At 44.6% G+C, this 24,651-nt stretch overlaps 2 protein-coding genes across 3 annotated transcripts in view; both read left to right on the forward strand.

The window, feature by feature from the left end:
• Positions 1-24,052, forward strand: part of LOC132765319 (uncharacterized) — a 66,188-nt gene extending 42,136 nt beyond the window's left edge. Inside the window, exon 10 of the mRNA XM_067463267.1 lies at positions 22,512-24,052. Within this exon, the coding sequence (XP_067319368.1) occupies positions 22,512-23,291 (780 nt within the window). The 3' untranslated portion in view covers positions 23,292-24,052. The remainder of the gene's footprint in view (positions 1-22,511) is intronic.
• On the forward strand, positions 523-22,500 carry LOC137096311 (zinc finger protein 1 homolog). Of its 2 annotated transcripts, none has more exons than XM_067465451.1 (7): positions 523-761; positions 2,278-2,360; positions 7,221-7,341; positions 11,742-11,855; positions 13,646-13,762; positions 15,806-16,017; positions 22,282-22,500. In XM_067465451.1, exons 2-7 carry the CDS (start codon positions 2,337-2,339, stop codon positions 22,405-22,407), a joined length of 714 nt encoding a protein of 237 aa, XP_067321552.1. In that variant the 5' UTR covers positions 523-761; positions 2,278-2,336; the 3' UTR covers positions 22,408-22,500. The 2 variants fall into 2 exon arrangements, with proteins under 2 accessions (XP_067321552.1, XP_067321551.1); XM_067465450.1 differs by lacking the exon at positions 22,282-22,500 and adding an exon at positions 17,012-17,563.
• Positions 24,053-24,651: the final 599 nt, after the last annotated feature.

Below are 24,651 nucleotides of genomic sequence, written 5' to 3' on the forward strand. Positions count from 1 at the left end.
GAAAGAGATAGAGAGAGAAGAAAGGAGAGAAAGAATGAAAAAAAGGAAGGAAGGAAGGAAGGAAGGAAGAATAGAAAGAAAGAAGGAGAGAAAGAGGGAGGAAAGGTTGGCCACAGCAATGCATGGCGGGTACAGCTAGTTATTAATAAAATGGGTAAGTTTCTAATTAAGGAAAGAAAATCTGTGGACACATGACTGGCTATAGAGGAAACTGCACAAGAATCATCTGTACACAAGATGCAGGTGAAACGTCAGGAAAGAATGCTACTGGAGCATTTCCATTCAGCACAAAAAATTCACAGCAACCCAGGAAAACAGAGGAGGGTCTGTGCCTGGAATCTCAAGGACTCCGTTCACACGTGAATATGTGGATTCTGTTAATTATTTGGGGAGGAGAGCCAGTGTAATTGAGAGACTTCCTAAAAGAGCAGGGAGAACCTAAAGGGTTAAATTTCCAGGGTGGGAGGGGGAAGAGGGAGGGAGGGAAGGGCTGGGAAGGGGGCGTGTCTTTATAAGCCCCGCCCACCACAGCAGAAGCAACCTGGAAGAGGAGCAGGAACAACAACAAAGCCTAGGCGGCCTTGGGAAAGATTCAGTCCAAACCTTTTCTTTCTGCCAGGCAGGGAGATATAATCAAAGCATTGGGTTGCTGTGAGTTTTTCGGGCTGTATGGCCATGTCCCAGTAGCATTCTCTCCTGACGTTTCGCCTGCATCTGGCTGCAATCTTCAGAGGTGTGTTCAGAGGTCTGCTGGAAGTGAGGCAAGTGGGGTGTGTATGTACCTGTGGAATAATGTCCAAAGTGTGAGATAGAACCTTTGTCTGTTTGAAGCAAGTGTGAATGTTGCAGTTAGCCAGCTTGGTTAGCAATTGAGTAGCCTTGCAGCTTCAAAGCCTGGCTGTTGCTGCCTGGGCCGTCCTTTGTTTGGGAGGTATCAGCTGGTCCTTGATGCTGTCAAAGGATTTTATGGCTGGAATCACTGGGTTGTTGCAATCTTCAGAGATGTGTTCAGAGGTCTGTGGAAAGTGAGGCAAGTGGGGTGTATATACCTGTCCAGGGTGGGAGAAAAAACCCTTCTCTGTTTGAAACAAGTGGTCTCTTCTCCTCCAAACTGCACCAAGATGGAGAGTGGGTCATGGGGGCTCTGTGTGTCACCTTTGGTCTTGATCAGTCATTGGATGAGGGTCGCAGTGGTCTCTGAAAGTACTGTACTATAAGTCCCATCATCCATAGTCTGTCCTCCTCCAAACTGCACCAGGATGGAGAGTGGGTCATGGGGGCTCTGTGTGCCAAGTTTGGTCTTGATCAGTCATTGGATGAGGGTCGCAGTGGTCTCAGAAAGTACTGTACTGTAAGTCCCATCACCCATGGTCTGTCCTCCTCCAAACTGCACCAGGATGGAGAGTGGGTCATGGGGGCACTGTGTGCCAAGTTTGGTCTTGATCAGTCATTGGATGAGGGTCGCAGTGGTCTCAGAAAGTACTGTACTGTAAGTCCCATCACCCATGGTCTGTCCTCCTCCAAACTGCACCAGGATGGAGAGTGGGTCATGGGGGCTCTGTGTGCCAAGTTTGGTCTTGATCAGTCATTGGATGAGGGTCGCAGTGGTCTCAGAAAGTACTGTACTGTAAGTCCCATCATCCATGGTCTCTCCTCCTCCAAACTGCACCAGGATGGAGAGTGGGTCATGGGGGCTCTGTGTGCCAAGTTTGGTCTTGATCAGTCATTGGATGAGGGTCGCAGTGGTCTCAGAAAGTACTGTACTGTAAGTCCCATCATCAATAGTCTGTCCTCCTCCAAACAGCACCAGGATGTAGAGTGGGTCATGGGGGCTCTGTGTGCCAAGTTTGGTCTTGATCAGTCATTGGATGAGGGTCGCAGTGGTCTCAGAAAGTACTGTACTGTAAGTCCCATCATCCATGGTCTTCCTCCTCCAAACTGCACCAGGATGGAGAGCGGGTCATGGGAGTTCTGTGTGCCAAGTTTGGTCTTGATCAGTCATTGGATGAGAGTCGCAGTGGTCTCTGAAAGTACTGTACTATAAGTCCCATCATCCATGGCCTCTCCTCCTCCAAACTGCACCAGGATGGAGAGTGGGTCATGGGGGCTCTGTGTGCCAAGTTTGGTCTTTATCGGTCTTTTATTATTGATATGGTCAGTGGACTAGTCAATAAACAAATCTATCTATCTATAGTTGAAAAAATAATATATGTATAGATTAATAAAGAAAAGCAAGATCATTAAGCTTCTCTACATTGTTTAATTGGCATTTGACAGGAGGTGAACCGAGGATACCAGGAAGACGGAGCAGCTCATCTCTTTCTAATGCAGGAGAAATGGCTTCAGCGCAACGGTTTCAGGTAAAAAGATGGAAGTAGAAATGAAGTGGACATATCTGTGGAGCACTTCTTGGGACTTGAAAGATTTATGTCAAAGTCTATTTCCTCCAAACTCCACCAGCATTCATATTTGGGCGTATTGAGAGCTTGTGCCAAGTTTGGTCCAGATCAATCATGGTTTGAGTCCACAGTGCTGTCTGGATGTAGGTGAACTACAACTCCCAAACTAAAGGCCAATGCCCACCAAATCCTTCCAGTATTTTTTGTTGGTCGTGGGAGTTCTGTGTGCCAAGTTTGGTTCAATTCCATCATTGGTGGAGTCCAGAATGCTCTTTGATTATAAGTGAACTATACATCCCAGCGACTACAACTCCCAAATGACAAAATCATAATTTTTGGAGTGATGGCCACTCCTTGTGTTGTGAGACGTTTTGTTGCCAAATTTGGTGTGATTTCGTTCATTGGTTCATTTGTTTTTAGGGAACTCATTATGCACAGAGCACTTTGATATAGAGAGATTTATTTACAATATTTCTAAATATTATTTACAATATTTCTAAGTCACCTTCGGGTTCTTTCTCGAACCCGAAGGTGACTTAAGGCGGCTTACAACCAGGCAGCCATTCAATGCTATTAACAATGTACACTCAAAACATTTAAAATAAAGTTAAACATTATAAAAACCATACAAAGAAGTTTGAAAACATATAAAAAGCAGTGCTTTCACTGATAATCTCGTTGTCCAAAAACCTTGTCTGAGCCGTTCCAAAATCAGTATCATTTAGTTCCATGTCTGTCTATTGTACTGCGTTTCCAAAGGCTTGTCATTAGGAAGAACTTCCTGACTGTGAGAGCCGTTCAGCAGTGGAACTCTCTGCCCCGGAGTGTGGTGGAGGCTCCTTCCTTGGAAGCTTTTAAGCAGAGGCTGGATGGCCATCTTTCAGGGGTGATTTGAATGCAATATTCCTGCTTCTTGGCAGGGGGTTGGACTGGATGGCCCATGAGGTCTCTTCCAACTCTTTGATTCTATGATTCTATGTTCAAAAAGCCATGTCTTTACTTTCCTACGAATGTTCAGGAGGGAGGAGGCTGATCTAATATCCCTAGGGAGGGAATTCCACAGCTGGGGGGCCACCACTCAGAAGGCCCTGTCTCTCGTCTCTGCCAATCGCGCCTGCGAAGAATCTGGGATCGAGAGCAGGGCCTTCCCAGATGATGTTAAGTACCTAGATGGTTCTTAGGGAGAGATACATAACAAGATTGCTTTGTTTGTTTTCTTCTCTGGTCCAAATTTCCTTATAACAAGTCTCGGCATGGTGTTTTTGAAGGGCTTGCATCTTCCATTAGGGCTCTCTCTATTTTGGATTGGACCCCATTTTCAAACCTTCATTGGATCAATTTAATTATACTTTGGGATCCTGCTTAGCCACTTTGGGCTGTGCTCTGGGAGAAAGGCAGCATACAAAGAAAACAATCAAACAAAGAATAGTTGATTTATTATTTACTAGCTGTCCCCTGCCATGCATTGCTGTGGCCCAGTCTGTTGATCTGGAAAATAAAGTAATGAGAAAGTGTCGGTTTCTAATATATGTAATGTCTTTCTGCTTGTGGGTAAACAGTATTTCTTGCTGTTTGTTTGCCAGTGTTGATGTCTGGTTTTCCTATTCTGGAACATACAACATATCATTGTCCTTCTTTAGGGGTCCCTTTCAAATCTTTGATACTGCATCTGTCATATACATATATGTGTGTGTGTGTGTGTGTGTGTGTGTGTGTGAATGGCTGGATAGCCCTTTGTCAAGAGGGCTTTGATTAGGTTTTCTTGCCCTTGTGAAGGGAGTTGGACTGGATGGCTTTCAGGCAGTATTTCTCAACCTGGGGTTTGGGACCTCTGGTTGCGAGGAGGTGTCAGAAGGTTTGCCAAAGACCACCAGAAAACACAGTAGTTTCTGTTGGTAATGAGGGTTCTGTGTGGGAAGTTTGCCCCAATTCTGTCGTTTGTGAGGTTCAGAATGCTCTTTGATTGTAGGTGAACTGCGAATCCCAGTGACTACAACTCCCAAATGTCAAGGTCTATTTCCCCCAAACTCCATCTATGTTTATATTTGGGCATATGGAGTATTCGTGCCATGCTTGGTCCAGATCCATCATTGTTTGAGTCCACAGTTCTCTCTAAATGTAGGTGAACTACAACTCCCAAACTCAAGGCCAATGCCCACCAAACCTTTCCAGTATTTTTTGTTGGTCAGGGGAGTTCTGTGTGCCAAGTTTGGTTCAATTCCATCATTGGTGGAGTCCAGAATGCTCTTTGATTGTAGGTGAACTATAAATCCCAGTAACTACAACTCCCAAATGACAAAATCATAATTTTTGAGTGATGGTCACTCCTTGTGTCGTGAGATGTTTTGTTGCCAAATTTGGTATGATTTCATTCATTGCTTCTTTTGTTTTTAGGGTACTCATTACACACAGACTATTTTTGTATAGCTAGATGTACAGTATTTATATTGTGCCCTTCTCACCCCGAAGGGGACTCAGAGTGGATCACAAAACACATATCCAGCAAACATTCAATGCCATTATACACTGACAAGGCAGATAACTGTACATAGACAGAGGTATATATAGACTTTCCTATCTTCGGCATCTTGGAGACTGTGCTCAGTTCTGGCCAGGGGGGTGCTGTCACTCCATCTTCCCTGCCGAAGAGCTTTGTTTGTAAACTTCCTCCTTGATTGAATCACCAGCATTTTTTCTGGCATTTCCTTATGGGTGCCTTAAATACCTCCCCACTTTAAACGGTACCTATTTATCTACTCGTGTTTGTTTTCAAACTGCTAGGTAGACAGAAGCTGGACTATTTATTTATCGTGTCATCAGCAACCAGACATTTGTATTACATTTTTAACAAAAACAAACAAACAGACAGACAAAAGACAGAATTTGCAAGCTTGGTAGTTGATTAAATGTCCTTTGACCAGTATCTGGCCACTTGGAGTGCCTCTGGTGTTGCTGCAAGGAGGTCCTCCATTGTGCATGTGGCAGGGCTCAGGTTGCATTGAAGCAGGTGGTCTGTGGTTTGCTCTTCTCCACACTCGCATATTGTGGATTCCAATTTGTAGCCCCATTTCTTAAGGTTGGCTGCATCTCGTGGTGCCCGAGCGCCTTCCAAGTCGCCCAGTCTTCTGTGTGCCCAGGGGGGAGTCTCTCATTTGGTATCAGCCTTTGATTGAGGCTCTGGGTTTGAGCCTGCCACTTTTGGACTCTCGCTTGCTGAGGTGTTCCAGCGAGTGTCTCTGTAGATCTTAGAAAACTATTTCTTGATTTATGTCATTGACGTGCTGGCTGATACCCAAACAAGAGATGGGCTGGAGATGTCACTGCCTTGGTCCTTTAACTGTTGGCTGCTACTTCCCGGCGGATGTCAGCTGGTGCAATACCGGCCAGACAGTGTAATTTCTCCAGTGGTGTAGGGCGCAGACACTCTGTGATAATGTCTCATTAAGAGCTACATCCACTGTTTTAGCGTGGTGAGATGTGTTCCACTCTGGGCATGCATACTCAGCAGCAGAGTAGCATAGCGCAAGGGCAGATGTCTTCACTGTGTCTGGTTGTGATCCCCAGGGTGTGCCAGTCAGCTTTCGTATGATATTATTTCTAGCACGCACTTTTTGCTTGATATTCAGGCAGTGCTTCTTGTAGACCTTAGAAAACTATTTTCAAACTGCTAGATAGGCAGAAGCTGGACTAAAGGCCAGGAGTTCACCCTGATCCTGTCAATCTTTCGGTTGGCAAGATTTACTGCAGCTGGTGGTTAACCTGCTGTGCTAAAGCTTGGCCCCTGTACATATATAAATATTTACTTCTTCCAGATGTGGCGGTGGGTCTGTAGGTGGCTGTGGAGCCGTATTCTTGACCTGCCTCTTCTCCCGCAGTGAGGGCATTTTTTTTCCAGGCGGAAGGCAAGACTGCGTCAGGGTTGGCTTGACGCGCCTTCCTCTTGGCATGTTTCTTTCTTTCGCCCTCCATTTGTGCATCTTCAAATTCTACAGCACTGCTGGTCACAGCTGACCTCCAGCTGGAGCGCTCAAGGGCCAGGGCTTCCCAGTTCTCAGTGTCTTTGCCAGAGCTTTTAAGGTTGGCTTTGAGCCCATCTTTCAATCTCTTTTCCTGCCCACCGACATTCCATTTTCCGTTCTTGAGTTGAGAGCAACTGCTTTGGGAGACGGTGGTCAGCCATCCAGACAACGTGACCGGTCCAGCGGAGTTGATGGCGGAGGACCATTGCTTCAATGCTGGTGGTCTTTGCTTCTTCCAGCACACTGACATTTGTCCGCTTTTTTCCCCAAGAGATTTGCAGGCTTTTTCGGAGGCAGCACTGATGGAATCGTTCCAGGAGTTGCATGTGACGTCTGTAGACAGTCCATGTCTCGCAGGCGTATTGCAGGGTTGGGAGGACAATAGCTTTGTAGACAAGCACCTTGGTATCCCTACGGATGTCCTGGTCCTGTATTTCAGTGTCAGTGTTGACTTTGGTGGAGAGGTAGCTGCCAAAATAGCGGAAATGGTCCACATTTTCTAATGTAACACCATTGAGCTGTATTTCTGGCATTGGAGAGGGATTGGCTGGTGACTGCTGGAAGAGCACTTTGGTTTTCTCGATGTTCAGTAAGAGGCTGAGCTACTCGTTTGCTTCTGTAAAGGTGAGTGGCTTGTAGGTCTTCTTCTGAATGCACACAGTCATCGGCATATTGAAGTTCTATAACAGATGATGTTGTTGTACATAAATAGCAGTGGGAGGGCTGTTGGTTTAGTCTGGACATTCCTTCCGCAGTATGATACTATCGTCTTTATTTTTGTGTCCAAATGCTCTTCTTTCAGGTGTCGTTTGAGGATGTGTCCGTCCATTTTAGTGAGGAGGAGTGGGTTCTCTTGGATCCGGATCAACAAGCCCTGCACTGGGAGGTCATGGAGGAAAATTATAAGATGGTGGCTTCTCTTGGTAAGAATCTTTAGCCCTTTGGTTGGTAAACATCCGTTAGGGATTGCTATTGGTTCTACAGTCTTGCTGTGTAGTTCAGGGTCATGGAACATGAGGGACTGTATAAAGCGGTCGCAGTATTAGGAAGGCTGAGAAACACTGGTGTAAGGGGACACCCAGCCATATACACACATACACATTTTCATTATATGTATAGATAAGGTAAAGGTAAATGTTTTCCCCTGACATTCATAATAATAATAATAATAATAATAATAATGAACAACTTTATATAATACCCCGCCACCATCTCCCCAATGGGGACTCGGGGCGGCTTACATGAGGCCAAGCCCAACAGCATATTACAATAAAGTAAAACCAAAACACAATAACAGCACAGTAAAATACATACAACATATGAGTACAAAGACAATAAAGCAAAATCATACACAGTAAAATAACATAACATCACAATGAGCGGGCTGCATGTGCAAGATAAAAACTAAGATACTAAAAATACTAAAATCAGGATAAGATAGGGATGGGGGTGGAGCAGATTGTTTGTGCGGGAGAAACTCGTAAAGTCCAATCGTATCCGACTGGGGGTTGGTGCTCATCTCCATTTCTAAGCCGAAGAGCCGGCATTGTCCATAGACACCTCCAAGTTCATGTGGCTAGCATGACTGCATGGAGTGCCGTTACCTTCCCGCCGGAACGGTACCTATTGATCTACTCACATTTGCATGTTTTCAAACTGCTAGGTTGGCAGAAGCTGGGGCTAACAGTGGGAGCTCATGCCGCTGGATTCGAACCTGTGAGCTTTCGACCAGAAAGTTCAGCAGCTCAGCGGTTTAACCCACTGCGCCACCGGGGGCTCCTTGTGTTTATAGATAGATAGATAGATAGATAGATAGATAGATAGATATATAGATAGATAGATATGTCAGGATTAATTTAGTTATGTATGTGTTTCTCAATGTGCTTCTATGTATTGCCAAGATGGATACTACTGTGAATTGAAAATGCCATGCAGAAATGTTTATACTTTGAGGTTGTGATTAAGTGAACTTGAAAAAGTAAGATTTGTTCTTGCTGAGAACAGAAGGGAGTTGCCAGTCTCAGCAAGAGAAGATAAGCAGATGTGAAGAGGCTTTCGGTTTAGACTACTTCTTTGTTGTTCTTCCTGAATTGTAGCTCGCTGTAGAAAGACGTGTCTGTTGTATGCACTTAGTAAACTTAGTTTCTTTTGTAACTCAAAGCCTGCAAAGTCCTTATTTTGCAACTCAGTGTCTGCTTGATCTAGCATTCCTTCCGCTGGGTATTGTCAATCTCTGACTAGATAGATAGATAGATAGATAGATAGATAGATAGATAGATAAATTCCTTGTTAACTGTTCACCTGTATAAATCCAACTCTTGTTCCTGGCGAGATTAGAGCACTTTCAAGAATGAGCTTGGAGGACAGAACACCTTGCATAGGTTTTTAAATCCTTGTGTGTTATTGTTTATATGTTATTTATATTAATTTGCATTGCATTGTATTGTTTTGTTTATTGTTCATGTAAGCCACTCCGAGTCCCTTGGGGAGATGGTGGCGGGGTATAAATAAAGTATTATTATTATTATTATTATTATTATTATTATTGCATGAGGCCTTGTTCTCTCCTCAAGAGCAAGATTCTGACTTCTCTGTCTTTCTCATCCTCTCACTTAAAATGTTTTGCTCATTGACTGATTTTGAAAGGGAACCCCAAAATTTCTTGGTCCCACAGAGCAGATGCAAATAGCCAGCCTCCTTTTTGTTGTTCATTCGTTCAGTCGTCTCCGACTCTTCGTGACCTCATGGACCAGCCCACGCCAGAGCTCCCTATCGGCCGTCACCACCCCCAGCTCCTTCAAGGTCAGTCCAGTCACTTCAAGGATGCCATCCATCCATCTTGCCCTTGGTCGGCCCCTCTTCCTTTTGCCTTCCACTTTCCCCAGCATCATTCCCTTCTCTAGGCTTTGCTGTCTCCTCATGATGTGGCCAAAGGACTTCAACTTTGTCTCTAGTCTCCTTCCTTCCAGTGAGCAGTCGGGCTTTATTTCCTGGAGGATGGACTGGTTGGATCTTCTCGCAGTCCAAGGCACTCTCAGAACTTTCCTCCAACACCACAGCTCAAAAGCATCGATCTTCCTTCGCTCAGCCTTCCCTAAGGTCCAGCTCTCACATCCGTAGGTGACTCCAGGGAAGACCATGGCTTTGACTAGGCAATGGATCTTTGTTGCCAGTCTGATGTCTCTACTCTTGACTATTTTATCGAGATTGGACATTGCTCTCCTCCCAAGAAGGAAGCGTCTCCTGATTTCCTGGCCACAGTCTGCATCTGCAGTCATCTTTGCGCCTAAAAATACAAACCCTGTCACGGCCTCCACATTTTCTCCCTCTATTTCCCAGTTGTCAATCATTCTTGTTGCCACAATCTTGGTTTTTTTGATGTTTAGCTGCAACCCAGCTTTTGCACTTTCCTCTTTCACCTTGATTAGAAGGCTCCTCAGCTCCTCCTCGCTTTCGGCCATCAGAGTGGTGTCATCTGCATATCTGAGGTTGTGAATGTTTCTTCCATCAATTTTCACCCCAGCTTTGCATTCATCCAGCCCCGCACATCCTCGCATGATGTGTTCTGCATACAAGTTAAAAAGGTTGGGTGAGAGTATGCAGCCTTGCCGTACGCCTTTCCCAATCTTGAACCAGTCTGTTGTTCCGTGGTCAGTTCTGACTGTTGCTACTTGGTCCTTGTACAGATTCCTCAGGAGAGAGGGAAGGGGGCTTGGGATGCCCATCCCACTAAGAACTTGCCACAATTTATTATGATCCACACAGTCAAAGGCTTTAGAATAGTCAATGAAGCAGAAGTAGATGTTTTTCTGAAACTCCCTGCCTTTCTCCATTATCCAGCGGATATTGGCAATCTGGTCTCTCGTTCCTCTGCCTTTTCTGAACCCAGCTTGAACATCTGGTAACTCTCGCTCCATGTATTGCTGGAGTCTTCCTTGCAGGATCTTGAGCATTACCCTTACTGGCATGAGAAATAAGGGCCACTGTACGGAAGTTGGAGCAGTCTTTCGCATTTCCCTTTTTTGGTATGGGGATATAAGTTGATTTTTTCCAGTCTGATGGCCATTCTTGTGTTTTCCATATTTGCTGGCAAATGGCATGCATCACCTTGACAGCATCATCTTTTAAGATTTTAAACAGTTCAGCTGGGATCCCGTCGTCTCCTGCTGCCTTGTTGTTAGCAATGCTTTTTAAGGCCCATTCAACCTCACTCCTCAGGATGTCTGGTTCTAATTCATTCACCACACCGTCAAAACTATCCTCAATATTATTATCCTTCCTATACAGATCTTCTGTATAGTCTCGCCACCTTCTCTTGATCTCTTCAGCTTCTGTTAGGTCCCTGCCATCTTTGTTTCTTATCATACCAATTTTTGCCTGAAATTTACCTCCAATGTTTCTAATTTTCTGGAAGAGGTCTCGTGTCCTTCCTATTCTGTTGTCTTCTTCCACTTCCATGCATTGCTTATTTAAAAATAGTTCCTTATCTCTTCTGGCTAACCTCTGGAATTGCGCATTTAACTGGGCATATCTCCCCTTATCCCTGTTTCCTTTTGCTTTCCTCCTTTCTTGGGCTATTTCCATTTTGCCTTCTTGGTTTTCTTTTTCTTTGGGACGTACTTTGTTGCCGCCTCCTGAACAATGTCGCGGACTTCTGTCCATAGTTCTTCTGGGACTCTGTTTACTAAATCTAGTCCTTCAAATCTGTTCTTCACTTCCACTGTATATTCGCTAGGAATGTTAGTGAGATCATATCTAACTGGTCTGCGTATTTTTCCTGATCTCTTTAGTTTTATTCTAAATTGAGCAATAAGAAGTTCGTGATCTGAGCTACAGTCAGATTAACCGTTATTATTAACTGTTCACCTGTATAAATCCAATTCTTGTTCCTGGCGAGATTAGAACACCTTCAAGAATGAGCTTGGAGGACAGAACACCTTGCATAGGTTTTTAAATCCTTGTGTGTTATTTTTTATATGTGATTTATATTAATTTGTATTGCATTGTATTGTTTTGTTTATTGCTTTCTTGTTTTATTGATGTGTTGTTGGGCTTGACCTCACGTAAGCTGCTCCAAGTCTCTTGGGGAGATGGTGGCGGGGTATAAATAAAGTATTATTATTATTATTATTATTATTATTGCATGAGGCCTTGTTCTCTCCTCAAGAGCAAGATTCTGACTTCTCTGTCTTTCTCATCCTCTCACTTAAAATATTTTGCTCATTGATTTTGAAAGGGAACCCCAAAATATCTCGGTCCCACAGAGCAGATGCAAACAACCAGCCTCCTTAGGTGAAGCAAAATCTTTATTTATTTTTTCCAGCGTGGCCACGCAGAGACAGAACAGCCGATGACCAAAGTGTGCCTTCAAAGAAAACGCTTCCCATCCTGTTAAACGACGAAAAAGTTGAAAAAGAAATTATAGAATTTTATCGATGTAAGTAAATTACATGATTTATAGATTTCGTATTAAAAATAAAATAGTATAAACGTTGTATATAAATAGTTTTCGGCTGGTAACCCCTCCAAGCTGAAAACCATGTTTTGGCACATTCTTCCCATGCTGTTTCGGAACGAAAACAGACCAATTAATATTATAGGTTGGGTTGTTGTAGGTTTTTCCGGGCTATATGGCCATGTTCTGGAGGCAATTTTTCTCCTGACGTTTCGCCTGCATCTATGGCAAGCATCCTCAGAGGTAGTGAGGTCTGTTGGAAGCACCATTAAAGCCTTGGCAGACCGTGCAAAAAGAATCTGCGAACCCCACCTCCTCCAAGATGAACTGAACCCCCTCAACTGGGCTCTCCAGGCCAATGGAGACTCCACCTCAGACATCAGAAGAGCTGCAAGGTGATCGAGAACAAGCCACAAAGATCCACCCAGAGGAAAAGTGTTCCTGCCAGACATCAAGGGAACCACTGACCGCATAGGGAAGCTGATGAGGAAACACAACATACAAACCACTTACAGACCCACCAAGAAAATCCAACAAATGCTCCGTTCAGCAAAGGACAAGAGGGATCCTCTCACCTCTGCAGGAGTCTCCCGTATACCATGCAGCTGTGGACAAGTCTACATAGGGACCACCAAACGCAGCATTGCCCAGACATGAATCAAGGAACATGAAAGGCACTGCAGACTACTTCAACCAGAGAAGTCAGCCATAGTAGAGCACCTGATGAACCAACCTAGACACAGCATATTATTTGAGAACACAGAAATGCTGGACCACACCAACAACCACCATGTCAGACTACACAGAGAAGCCATTGAAATCCACAAGCATGTGGACAATTTCAACAGAAAGGAAGAGACCATGAAAATGAACAATATCTGGCTACCAGTATTAAAAAACTCAAAAATTACAACTGCAAAACAACAGAGGGGAAACAAACTGGCACATAAAATCACTCTCAACAAAAGATTCCTCCCAGGCACTTCCAAGCCATTGAATTCAAATCAAGGTGATCAGCTGAAACTTTCACAGCTAGCCCCAGCAAACAAAAGTCCTTTGTCCCACCCTGGTCATTCCACAGATATATAAACCCATTTTTCCTACTTCCAACAGACCTTACTACCTCTGAGGATGCTTGCCATAGATGCAGGCGAAACGTCAGGAGAAAAATTGCCTCCAGAACATGGCCACATAGCCCAGAAAAACCTACAACAACCCAGTGATTCCAGCCATGAAAGCCTTCGACAATACAATATTATAGGTTATTCAGATCTAGCAATAAAAATGATGAAAAATCATACTTATAAAAAGCAATAGATCAAAAGACTATCATTGCGCAGAGGTAACAATGTGGGAACAAAGTGTTTTGTGAAGTTGTTCTATCCAGAGATAAATCATTTAAAAATATTAGATTTTTCACAAAATTAGATGGAAATAAGTTTTCTATTAGGTTCTTGTGGGTTTTTTTCAGGCTATAGGGCCATGTTCTAGAGGCATTTCTCCTGACGTTTTGCCTGCATCTATGGCAAGCATCCTCAGAGGTAGTGAGGTCTGTTGGAAGTAGGAAAATGGGTTTATATATCTGTGGAATGATTGGGGTGGGGCAAAGAGCTCTTCTCTGCTGGAGCTAGGTGTGAATGTTTCAACTGACCACCTTCATTAGCATTTGAAGGTCTGGCTGAGCCTGGGGGAATCTTCTGTTGAGAGGTGTTAAGATGTGTTTTCGATTAATAATATATTCAGTGAGAGATAATACAATCTTTGTTCTACAGCCAATCCACATCTGTGGAATCCAAGTCATGTGGACTATTACAAAAAGAACAGGAGGGATTCCACATTGACAGTGTTAAGAGACCTTTTAGCTTCTGAACATGGTGTCAACATCACTTGTAAGTAGACTATGGATATGTATGATGTAGTAGGCCAGTGTTTCTCAACCTTCCTAATGCCGCGACCCCTTAATACAGTTCCTCATGTTATGGTGACCCCCAACCATAACCCGAACATTATGATTCGCCATGTAAATAATGATCTGCAGTATGTATTTTCATTCACTGGAGCAAATTTGGCACAAATACCTGGTATGCCCAAATTTGAATACTGGTGAGATTGGGTTGTTGTAGGTTTTCCGGGCTATATGGCCATGTTGTAAAGGCATTTTTTCTCCTGACGTTTCGCCTGCATCTATGGCAAGCATCCTCAGAGGTAGTGAGGTCTGTTGGAACTAGGAAAATGGGTTGATATATCTGTGGAATGACCAGGGTGGGACAAAGGACGCTTGTCTTCTGAAGCCAGGTGTGAATGTTTCAACTGACCACCTTGATTAGCATTTGATTGCCTGGCAGTGCCTGGAGCAATCCTTTGTTGATACTGGTGGAGTTGGGGGGGGGGGGGAATTGATTTCGTCATTTGGGAGTTGTAGTTGCTGGGATTTATAGTTAACCAGTGGTTCTCAACCTTCCTAATGCCACGACCCCTCAATACGCTTCCTCATGTTATGGTGACCCCCAACCACAAAATTAGTTTCGTTGCTACTTCATAACTGTCATTTTGCTGCCATTTTGAATAGTAATGTAAATATCTGATATGCCGGATGTATTTTCATACACTGGACCAAATTTGGCACAAATACCCAATACACCTAAATTTGAATACTGGTGGGATTGGGGGAGCATATTGATTTTGTCCTGTAGGATTTATAGTTCACCTAAAATCAAAGCGCATTCTGAACTCCACCAACAATGGAATTGAATCAAACTTGGCACACAGGGTTGGGTGGGCATTGACCTTGAGTTTTGGGAGTTGTAGTTCACCTACATCCAGAGAGAGCTCTGGACTCAAACAATGATGGATCTGGACCAAACTTGGCACAAATTCTCAATATGCCCAAATGCAAACACTGGTGGAGTTTGGGGAAAATAGACCTTGTCATTTGGGAGTTGTAGTTGTTGGGATTTATAGTTCACCTACAATCAAAGAACATTCTGAATCCTACCAACGATTGAATTGGGCCAAATTTCCCACACAGAACCTCCATGACCAACAGAAAATACTGTGTTTTCTGGTGTATTTGGTGACCCCTCTGACACCCCCTCGCGACCCCTCTAGGGGTCCTGACCCCCAGGTTGAGAAACATTGATGTAAACAAAGCACATTCTGAACTCCACCAACAATGGAATTGAACTAAAGTTGGCACAGAGAACTCCCATGATCAGCAGAAAATACTGGAAGGGTTTGGTGGGCATTGAGCTTGAGTTTGGGAGTTGTAGTTCACCTACATCCAGAGAGCACTGTGGGCTCAAACAATGATGGATCTGGACCAAACTTGGCACAAATACTCAATATGCCCAAATGTGAACACTGACGGGGTTTGGGGAAAATAGACTTTGACATTTGGGACTTGTAGATACTGGGATTTATAGTTCACCTACAATCAAGGAGTGTTCTGAACCCCACCAATGATAGAATTGGATCAAACTTCCCAGACAGAACCCCCATGACCAACAGAAAATACTGTGTTCTTGTGGGTTTTTTCGGGCTATAGAGCCATGTTCTAGAGGCATTTCTCCTGACGTTTCGCCTGCATCTATGGCAAGCATCCTCAGAGGTAGTGAGGTGATCACCTCACTACCTCTGAGGAGGCTTGCCATAGATGCAGGCGAAACGTCAGAAGAAATGCCTCTAGAACATGGCTCTATAGCCCGAAAAAACCCACAAGAACCTAGTGATTCCAGCCATGAAAGCCTTCGACAATACAGAAAATACTGTGTTTTCTGATGGTCTTTGATGACCCCTCTGACACCCCTTCGCGATCCCCTCAGGGGTCCCGACCCCCAGGTTGAGAAACACTGTAGTAGGCTATAATCTGTTCCATCGTATCCCAATTATCAAAGTGAAAATAACAACTTGAACATTTCCATTATAATTTACAGCAAACAGGATTCTTAGTAAAAAATTTAAAAATATGAAGGATGCATACAAGAGGGAACTGTCAAAGCTGCAAAAATCAAAGTTGTCTGGAGTGGGCACCAATAACGTGCACAAAATCAGATTCCCGTACTTCAAGGAGATGGATTTCCTTAGGGACTCCATGCAGGCAGATGAAAGTGAGGATACCATCAACCTCAGCATCTCCCTTGAAAATGTAAGTGCGAACATATAGGCTACATAACTGTATAGTGTGATGGTGGTAACACTATAGTTATTTATTTGTCGTGTCAGAGGAACCAGTCCATTATATTACATTTCTAACAGAACAAAGCAAACAAACAGAAAAGTACAAAACTTGTGAGTTTGGTAGTTGGTTAAATGTTCTTTGACCAGTACCTGGCCACTTGGAGTGCTTCCGGTGTTGCTGCAAGAAGGTCCTCCATTGTGCATGTGACGGGGCTCAGGTTGCATTGCAGCAGGTGGTCAATGGTTTGCTCTTCTCCACACTCGCATGTCGAGGATTCCACTGTGTAGTCCCATTTCTGAAGGTTGGCTCTGCATCTCATGGTGCCAGAGTGCAGTCTGTTCAGTGCCTTCCAAGTCGCCCAGTTTTCTGTGTGCCCAGGAAGGAGTCTCTCATTTGGTATCAGCTATTGGTTGAGATGCTGGGTTTGAGCCTGCCACTTTTGGACTCTCGCTTGCTGAGGTGTTCCAGGAAGTGTCTGTAGATCTTAGAAAACTATTTCTAGATTTAAGTCGTTGACGTGCTGGCTGATACCCAAACAGGGGATGAGCTGGAGATGTCTCTGCCTTGGTCCTTTCACTATTGGCTGCTACTTCCCGGCAGGTGTCAGGTGGTGCAATACCGGCTAAGCAGTGTAATTTCTCCAGTGGTGTAGGGCGCAGACACCCCGTGATAATGCGGCATGTCTCATTAAGAGCCACATCCACTGTTTTAGTGTGGTGAGATGTGTTCCACACTGGGCATGCCTACTCAGCAGCAGAGTAGCATAGCGCAAGGGCAGATGCCTTCACTGTATCTGGTTGTGATCCCCAGGTTGTAAGCAACACTATAGTTGCTTACCTAGAACACTGATTGTCTCTTTGGACCAGTTATGGATGATTTGATGTACAAATATCACATTCTAACATGTGCATTAGCCATGCACACCACAACGTGTCTAATGCAGTGCTGGTATTGATTTCAGGACAAGTGTAGTCAACCCATAGTTGCAGAAGAAAGAGAGGACTCGATGTGCACTGAAGCAAGTGAGATCCAAGAGGTATCTTTCACCATAATTCAAAGCACAGAGCCAAATACACCGTCATGTAGCCATGACACAATGAACTCAGTAAGTAATTCAGTAACGTCAACAAACAGTCAGTGGTCAAGTCCTCATCCGAGGGACGATGGAGTTGCAGTCGACAGACAGGAGAGTAAAAGAAAGCGACAGAAGACATCGCTTGTGTCATCTCCCTCTCTTCGGTCCGAGCTATATAAGAAGGCTGTGGGCTACCTGGCAAACAAGCAAAGCAACACCCCAACATGTGTAGAACAAAGTTTCGGTAACCACGTCGCTCTCAGCTTAATGAATATTAATGAAGACTTGCGGGAAGAAGCAAAATATGAAATACAGGGTATCTTGTTGACATATTACAAACAGTCAAGGACCAATAAGCAGTAAATTAGCATTTTGTTGGCAATAAAGTAGACTGCTGTAACATGTTATGTTAAATAAAGGTTTGTTTTATTATCAATATGTTTGTTGTTGTTCATTCATTCAGTCGTCTCCGACTCTTCGTGACCTCATGGACCAGCCCATGCCAGAGCTCCCTGTCGGCCGTCACCACCCCCAGCTCCTTCAAGGTCAGTCCAGTCACTTCAAGGATGCCATCCATCCATCTTGCCCTTGGTCGGCCCCTCTTCCTTTTGCCTTCCACTTTCCCCAGCATCATTGTCTTCTCTAGGCTTTGCTGTCTCCTCATGATGTGGCCAAAGGACTTCAACTTTGTCTCTAGTCTCCTTCCCTCCAGTGAGCAGCCGGGCTTTATTTCCTGGAGGATGGACTGGTTGGATCTTCTCGCAGTCCAAGGCACTCTCAGAACTTTCCTCCAACACCACAGCTCAAAAGCATCGATCTTCCTTCGCTCAGCCTTCCCGAAGGTCCAGCTCTCACATCCGTAGGTGACTACAGGGAAGACCATGGCTTTGACTAGGCAATGGATCTTTGTTGCCAGTGTGATGTCTCTACTCTTCACTATTTTATCGAGATTGGACATTGCTCTTCTCCCAAGAAGTAAGCGTCTTCTGATTTCCTGGCCACAGTCTGCATCTGCAGTCATCTTTGCACCTAGAAATACAAAGTCTGTCACGGCCTCCACGGTTTCTCCCTCTATTTTCCAGTTCTCAGTCATTCTTGTTGCCATAATCTTGGTTTTTTTGATGTTTAGCTGCAACCCGGCTTTTGCGCTTTCTTCTTTCACCTTGATTAGAAGGCTCCTCAGCTCCTCCTCGCTTTCGGCCATCAGAGTGGTGTCATCTGCATACCTGAGGTTGTTAATGTTTCTTCCAGCAATTTTCACCCCAGCCTTGCATTCCTCAAGCCCCGCACATCGCATGATGTGTTCTGCATACAAGTTAAAAAGGTTGGGTGAGAGGATGCAGCCTTGCCGTACGCCTTTCCCAATCTTGAACCAGTCTGTTGTTCCGTGATCAGTTCTGACTGTTGCTACTTGGTCCTGGTACAGATTCCTCAGGAGAGAGACAAGGGGGCTTGGGATGCCCATCCCACTAAGAACTTGCCACAATTTATTATGATCCACACAGTCAAAGGCTTTAGAGTAGTCAATGAAGCAGAAATAGATGTTTTTCTGAAACTCCCTGCCTTTCTCCATTATCCAGCATCCGGATATTGGCAATCTGGTCTCTCGTTTCTCTGCCTTTTCTAAACCCAGCTTGAACATCTGGCAACTCTGGCTCCATGTATTGCTGGAGTCTTCCTTGTATCAATATGTACAGTTACATTAAAAAAAATATAAAATAACTGCTATACAAAACGATGTTGCCAGTACACCGCACCAACATCAGATGTAAAAAATGCTTTAAAATTCTCCCTCACCGCTTTTGCCTCTGTGCGGTAATAATTGGAGTAGGTGGTGGCCCCTTGTGGAAGATGCAGATCTGTTCCGGGCTGTATAGGAATCTCAGTCCTCCAGGCACCAGGCACAGTGGTACCAATTTCCACATCTTCTCTGTCCACATAATTGACTGGCCATGATTCTGTGCTTTCATGGCTCCTTAAAAAGTTGTGAAGTGCACAACCAGCAAGTACTAATGTGCGCACTTTGTCTGGCTGTAGCAGGATGGGATTCTAGATCTAAGGAAGTAATGCTACCCCTCTATTCTGCTTTGGTTAGACCACATCTGGAATACTGTGTCCAATTCTGGGCACCACAATTCAAGAGAGATATTGACAAGCTGGAATGTGTCCAGAGGAGGGCGACTAAAATGATCAAGGGTCTGGAGAACAAGCCCTATGAGGAGCGGCTTAGGGAACTGGGCAAGTTTAGCCTGAAGAAGAGAAGGCTGAGAGGAGATATGATAGCCATGTATAAATATGTGAGAGGAAGCCACAGGGAGGAGGGAGCAAGCTTGTTTTCTGCTTCCTTGGAGACTGGGACGCGGAACAATGGCTTCAAGCTACAAGAGAGGAGATTCCATCTGAACATTAGGAAGAACTTCCTGACTGTGAGAGCCGTTCAGCAGTGGAACTCTCTGCCCCGGAGTGTGGTGGAGGCTCCTTCTTTGGAAGCTTTTAAGCAGAGGCTGGATGGCCATCTGTCAGGGGTGATTTGAATGCAATATTCCTGCTTCTTGGCAGAATGGGGTTGGACTGGATGGCCCATGAGGTCTCTTCCAACTCTTTGATTCTATGATTCTATGATTCTATGATTTAGAAATACTCTTTATCTATTAGCAAAAATTCCAAAAGCTGTCTCCACAACTTGGCGGTCACGTGAAATTCTTTAGAAGAAAATAATCAAAAGATACGTTAAATACAACTATTACTATATCAATTTTCCAAGGTCAAAGGTTTCCTTCTTATACTATTTATTTATTTACTTTATTTCTATACCGCTTTTCTCAGCCCTTAGGCAACTCAAAGCGGTTTACATAGTACAAATTATCACAAGACAGTATCATAGGCAATTAAAACACATTATACATAACAGTCAATATCAATAAACAATCATTATAATAATGCCTCAGCACCAAATCAGAACCATTCTCATAATCCTAGTTCCATGTTCCTATGTTCGATTGCACCGTATTCCTATAATCAATTGCACTGTTTAGCCAAACGCTTGTTTGAAGAGCCAGGTCTTCACCTTCCTCCGGAACGCCAACAGCGAAGGGACCTGTCTGATGTCTACAGGTAGGGCATTCCACAGCCGAGGGGCCACCACCGAGAAGGCCCTGTCCCTCGTCCCCGCCAGGCGCGCCTGTGATGGAGGCAGGATCGAGAGCAGGGCCTCCCCAGACGATCTTAATGTCCTAGTCGGTTCATAGGTGGAGATGCGTTCGGAGAGGTAAGTAGGGCCGGAACCGTTTAGGGTTTTATAGGCTAACGTCAGCACTTTGAATTGTGCCCGGTAGCAGATTGGCAGCCAGTGGAGCTGGCACAACAGAGGAGTGGTATGCTCCCTGAGTGCCGCTCCTGTTAGCAACCTGGCTCCTGAGCGCTGGACCATTTGAAGCTTCCGAGCCGTCTTCAAGGGCAACCCCACGTAGAGAGTGTTGCAGTAGTCTAGACGGGATGTAACCGGAGCGTGGACCACCGTGGCCAAGTCAGACTTCCCAAGGTACGGGTGCAGCTGGCGCAGAGTCCAGAGTCACTCCCAAGCTGCAAACCTGCGTCTTCAGGGGGAGTGTAACCCCATCAAGCACAGGCTGTAACCCTATGCCCTGTTCGGCCTTTCGACTGACCAGGAGTACCTCTGTCTTGTCTGGATTCAATTTCAATTTGTTCACTGGTATAATGCTGCAAGATACAACTGCATTACCCACTGAATGCTTACCTGTAATTGCATATCCGTTCTTCCAGAGTCAAATCATACGGCTTGAGGATATATGGTTTTAATCCAAAAGTGTCATCTGCTAAGAAGACGTATGGAGTGGGTATGTCTTGACCTGGAAGTGGATGGGCTGGGGGCATGTCAAGAGCGTTAACATCTATAAGCTCTTTTAAATTACATTTGTTCCACACACCTCCATCGCTGATCCTTCCTTGTGTGCCAACATCAATATATCTAGAAAATCAAAAGGAAGAACATGCTTTAAGTCCTTGGTATAATTAAATTAATGTGGGAAGGAATCCCACTGGAGCATTGCAACACACCCAAATACCTGGGAGTCACTCTGGACTGTTCTCTGACCTACAAGAAGCACTGCCTGAACATCAAACAAAAAGTGGGTGCTAGAAACAATATCATACGAAAGTTGACTGGCCCAACCTGGGGAATCAAACCAGATACAGTGAAGACATCTGCCCTTGCGCTGTGCTACTCTGCTGCTGAGTATGCATGCCTGGTGTGGAACACATCTCACCACGCTAAAACAGTGGATGTGGCTCTTAATGAGACATGCCGCATTATCACGGAGTGCCTGCGCCCTACACCACTGGAAAAATTACACTGCTTAGCCGGTACTGCACCACCTGACATCCACCGGGAAGTAGCAGCCAATAGTGAAAGGACCAAGGCAGAGACATCTCCAGCTCATCCCCTGTTTGGGTATCAGCCAGCACGTCAACGACTTAAATCAAGACATAGTTTTCTTAGATCTACGGAGCTTTTCTCTGCTGGAGCTAGGTGTGAATGTTTCAACTGACCACCTTCATTAGCATTGAAATCCACAAGCATGTGGACAATTTCAACAGAAAGGAAGAGACCATGAAGATGAACAAAATCTGGCTACCAGTATTAAAAAAACTCTAAAATTACAACAGCAAAACAGCAGAGAGGAAACAACCAGGCACATCTTAACACCTCTCAACAAAACATTTTCCCAGGCTCAGCCAGGCCTTCAAATGCTAATGAAGGTGGTCAGTTGAAACATTCACACCTAGCTCCAGCAAGGAAGAGCTCCTTGCCCCACCCCAGCCATCCCACAGATATATAAACCCATTGTCCTACTTCCAACAGACCTCACTACCTCTGAGGATGCTTGCCATATATGCAGGCGAAACGTCAGGAGAAAATGCCTCTAGAACATGGCCATATAGCCCGAAAAAACCTACAACAACCCAGTGATTCCGTCCATGAAAGCCTTCAACAATACATTATCTTATATACTTTACTAGTTACTCCTTTCAAATTTTCATGCTCCTCTACAACCCTTCCATTTTGTATAATTTGTTCAAATTGGTTAAGCTTTTACTTCATGCCCTGTTTCTTCTTCTTTTTCTCTTCTTTCAAGGTGGTGATGGACGGCGAAGTGAAAACAGGGGAGCGCCATGTAAAGTGTGGCTGCCAGATCAAACGAGGGAGATTGGGAACGGCCCTGTCTATGAGGAAGACTTCTCCCATCAGGAATCTTACCTGAATGTTGATGCCACGAACCACACGGAAACAGGAGAACCAAAACGCCACCAATTGGGAGACAGCTTTGGACACAGTATACACCTTACTAACGGTGAAAAAGAGAAGTATAAATGCCTGGAGTGTGGAAAAACCTTCCATTACAGTGGGAACCTCACTAGCCACAAAAGGACACACATGGCGGAGAAACCGTACAAATGCCAGGAGTGTGGGAAAGGCTTTGCTGAGAAGAGGAATCTCATTGGGCATGAAATGAATCACAGAGGAGAGAGACCTTATCAATGCCCGGAGTGTGGGAAGGGCTTCAGCTACAAAGCCAACCTCAAAAGACACCTGATTTTTCACACAGAAGACAAATCGTACACCTGCCAGGAGTGTGGGAAATGCTTCCACCAGAAAGCAGACCTCGGCAGACACCAAAAAACCCACACAGGAGAAAAGCCACACCGATGCCAGGAGTGCGGGAAAGGCTTTGCTGAAAAGAGGAATCTCATTGAGCATGAAATCAATCACAGGGGAGAGAAACCTTACCAATGCCTCGAGTGTGGGATGAGCTTCAGCTACAAGTCGGTTCTCAAGAGACACCGGGATAGTCACACGGAAGAGAAATCGTACACGTGCCAGGAGTGCGGAAAAGGCTTCCGTCAAAAACGAGACCTAAGCAGACACCAAAAAACCCACACAGGAGAGAAGCCCTATAAATGCCTGGAGTGTGGGAAAGGCTTCACCCAAAGGAAATATCTCGTTGCGCATGAAATGAATCACAGAGGAGAGAAAGCATACACGTGCCAAGAGTGCGGGAAGGGATTCAGCCAGAGATCAGTCTTCAATAAACACCAAAATAGCCACAAAATGAAGAACACACACGTGGACAGAAAGCAGCTTTAAACAGTTGATTCAGGACATCTTGGGTCTTCTTTTGGCAGGCTTCAAGGAAGAACCTGACAGATTCAGCTTAGTACTGTTCTTGAGGCCAGGCTTTAGCACAGCTGGCAAATCACCAGCAATGATAAGATCTACCAATTTGATAAGATCTAACAGTTGAAAAGATACCAGTCAAAATGATAAGATCTACCAGTTGAAAGGTTGCCTGTTCGAAGCCCCGGGTCGGCATGAGCACCCAACTGTCAGCCCAGCTCACTGTTTACTTAAAGCAGTGGTTCTCAACCTGTAGGTCCCCAGGTGTTTTGGCCTACAACTCCCAGAAATCCCAGCTAGTTTACCAGCTGTTAGGATTTCTGGGAGTTGAAGGCCAAAACACCTGGGGACCCACAGGTTGAGAACCACTGACCTAAGGAGTTCGAAAACAGCTTAGAGCTGTAAGCAGAGGAATTTGATACCGCTAAACAAGCCGGGGAGGTATTTTACATCATAAAGAAAAGGATCAGAAAATGCCCAGCGACCAAAAGGAAGGAGGAAGTCCTGATAGCTCTTTGGCATAGAGGAAAGAGCAACAGCACCCCCTTGTGGCTGGATTTCAGCACAACCTCCAAGGCGCCAAAAAGCTGGATGTCAACACAACATACTTCCTTTGTGTTCTGTCTTTGTCCTGTCTGTCCAATGTTTGCCATGTATGTGTACTGTGATCCGCCCTGGGTCCCCTTGGGGAGATAGGGTGGACTATAAATAAAGTATTATTATTATTATTATTATTATATTGATGTTTCAACCAGCTGATATGATGTGGTCTCCACACTGAATTCTCACTGTTGGTTCTTCAGTTTTCTGCTTATTTTAGAAACTTTGCAGAAGAGAGCCTCTCCATGCATTATTATTATTATTATTATTATTATTATTATTATTAAACTTTATTTGTACCCCATTAGCATCTCCCGAAGGACTCGATGCGGCTTACAAAGGCCAAGGCCTCAAAACATAGCATAACAAATACACAACTCAAAGCAAATCAAAACAATTAAAGCAATATCAAAACAATAAAACAATACACCAAAACACAATAAAACTGGGGCCATTAAAAGTGCTGATGTGACAGGTGGTATGTTGGATTTTAGAATAAATGCAGTGTGCAAGCAATCTTCAAGTCTAATAAAGTGCTACTGGGACAGATTGTTGGAGTTTTCCTCTTCTGGAAAGGCCCATTGGAACAGCCAGGTCTTCAAGTTCTTCCTAAAGACTGCCAACGTAGGGGTCTGTCTAATGTCTTTGGGGGAATCGCGAGCAAAGCCTCTCCAGATGAACGAAGAGAATGCGTGGGTTCATAAATGGAGATGCGGTCACACAGGTAGGA

This window comes from Anolis sagrei, chromosome 2 (genome assembly GCF_037176765.1).
Source record: "Anolis sagrei isolate rAnoSag1 chromosome 2, rAnoSag1.mat, whole genome shotgun sequence".
NCBI classification, from domain to species: domain Eukaryota; kingdom Metazoa; phylum Chordata; class Lepidosauria; order Squamata; family Dactyloidae; genus Anolis; species Anolis sagrei.

Excerpts from the sequence above, each read along its gene's own strand:
- LOC137096311 (XM_067465450.1), top strand. The coding sequence starts at position 2,337 with ATGGCTTCAGCGCAACGGTTTCAG. Across the intron at positions 2,361-7,220 it reads CTTCAGCGCAACGGTTTCAG|GTGTCGTTTGAGGATGTGTC; the intron begins GTAAAAAGATGG and ends CTCTTCTTTCAG. Across the intron at positions 16,018-17,011 it reads TCAGCATCTCCCTTGAAAAT|GACAAGTGTAGTCAACCCAT; the intron begins GTAAGTGCGAAC and ends TATTGATTTCAG.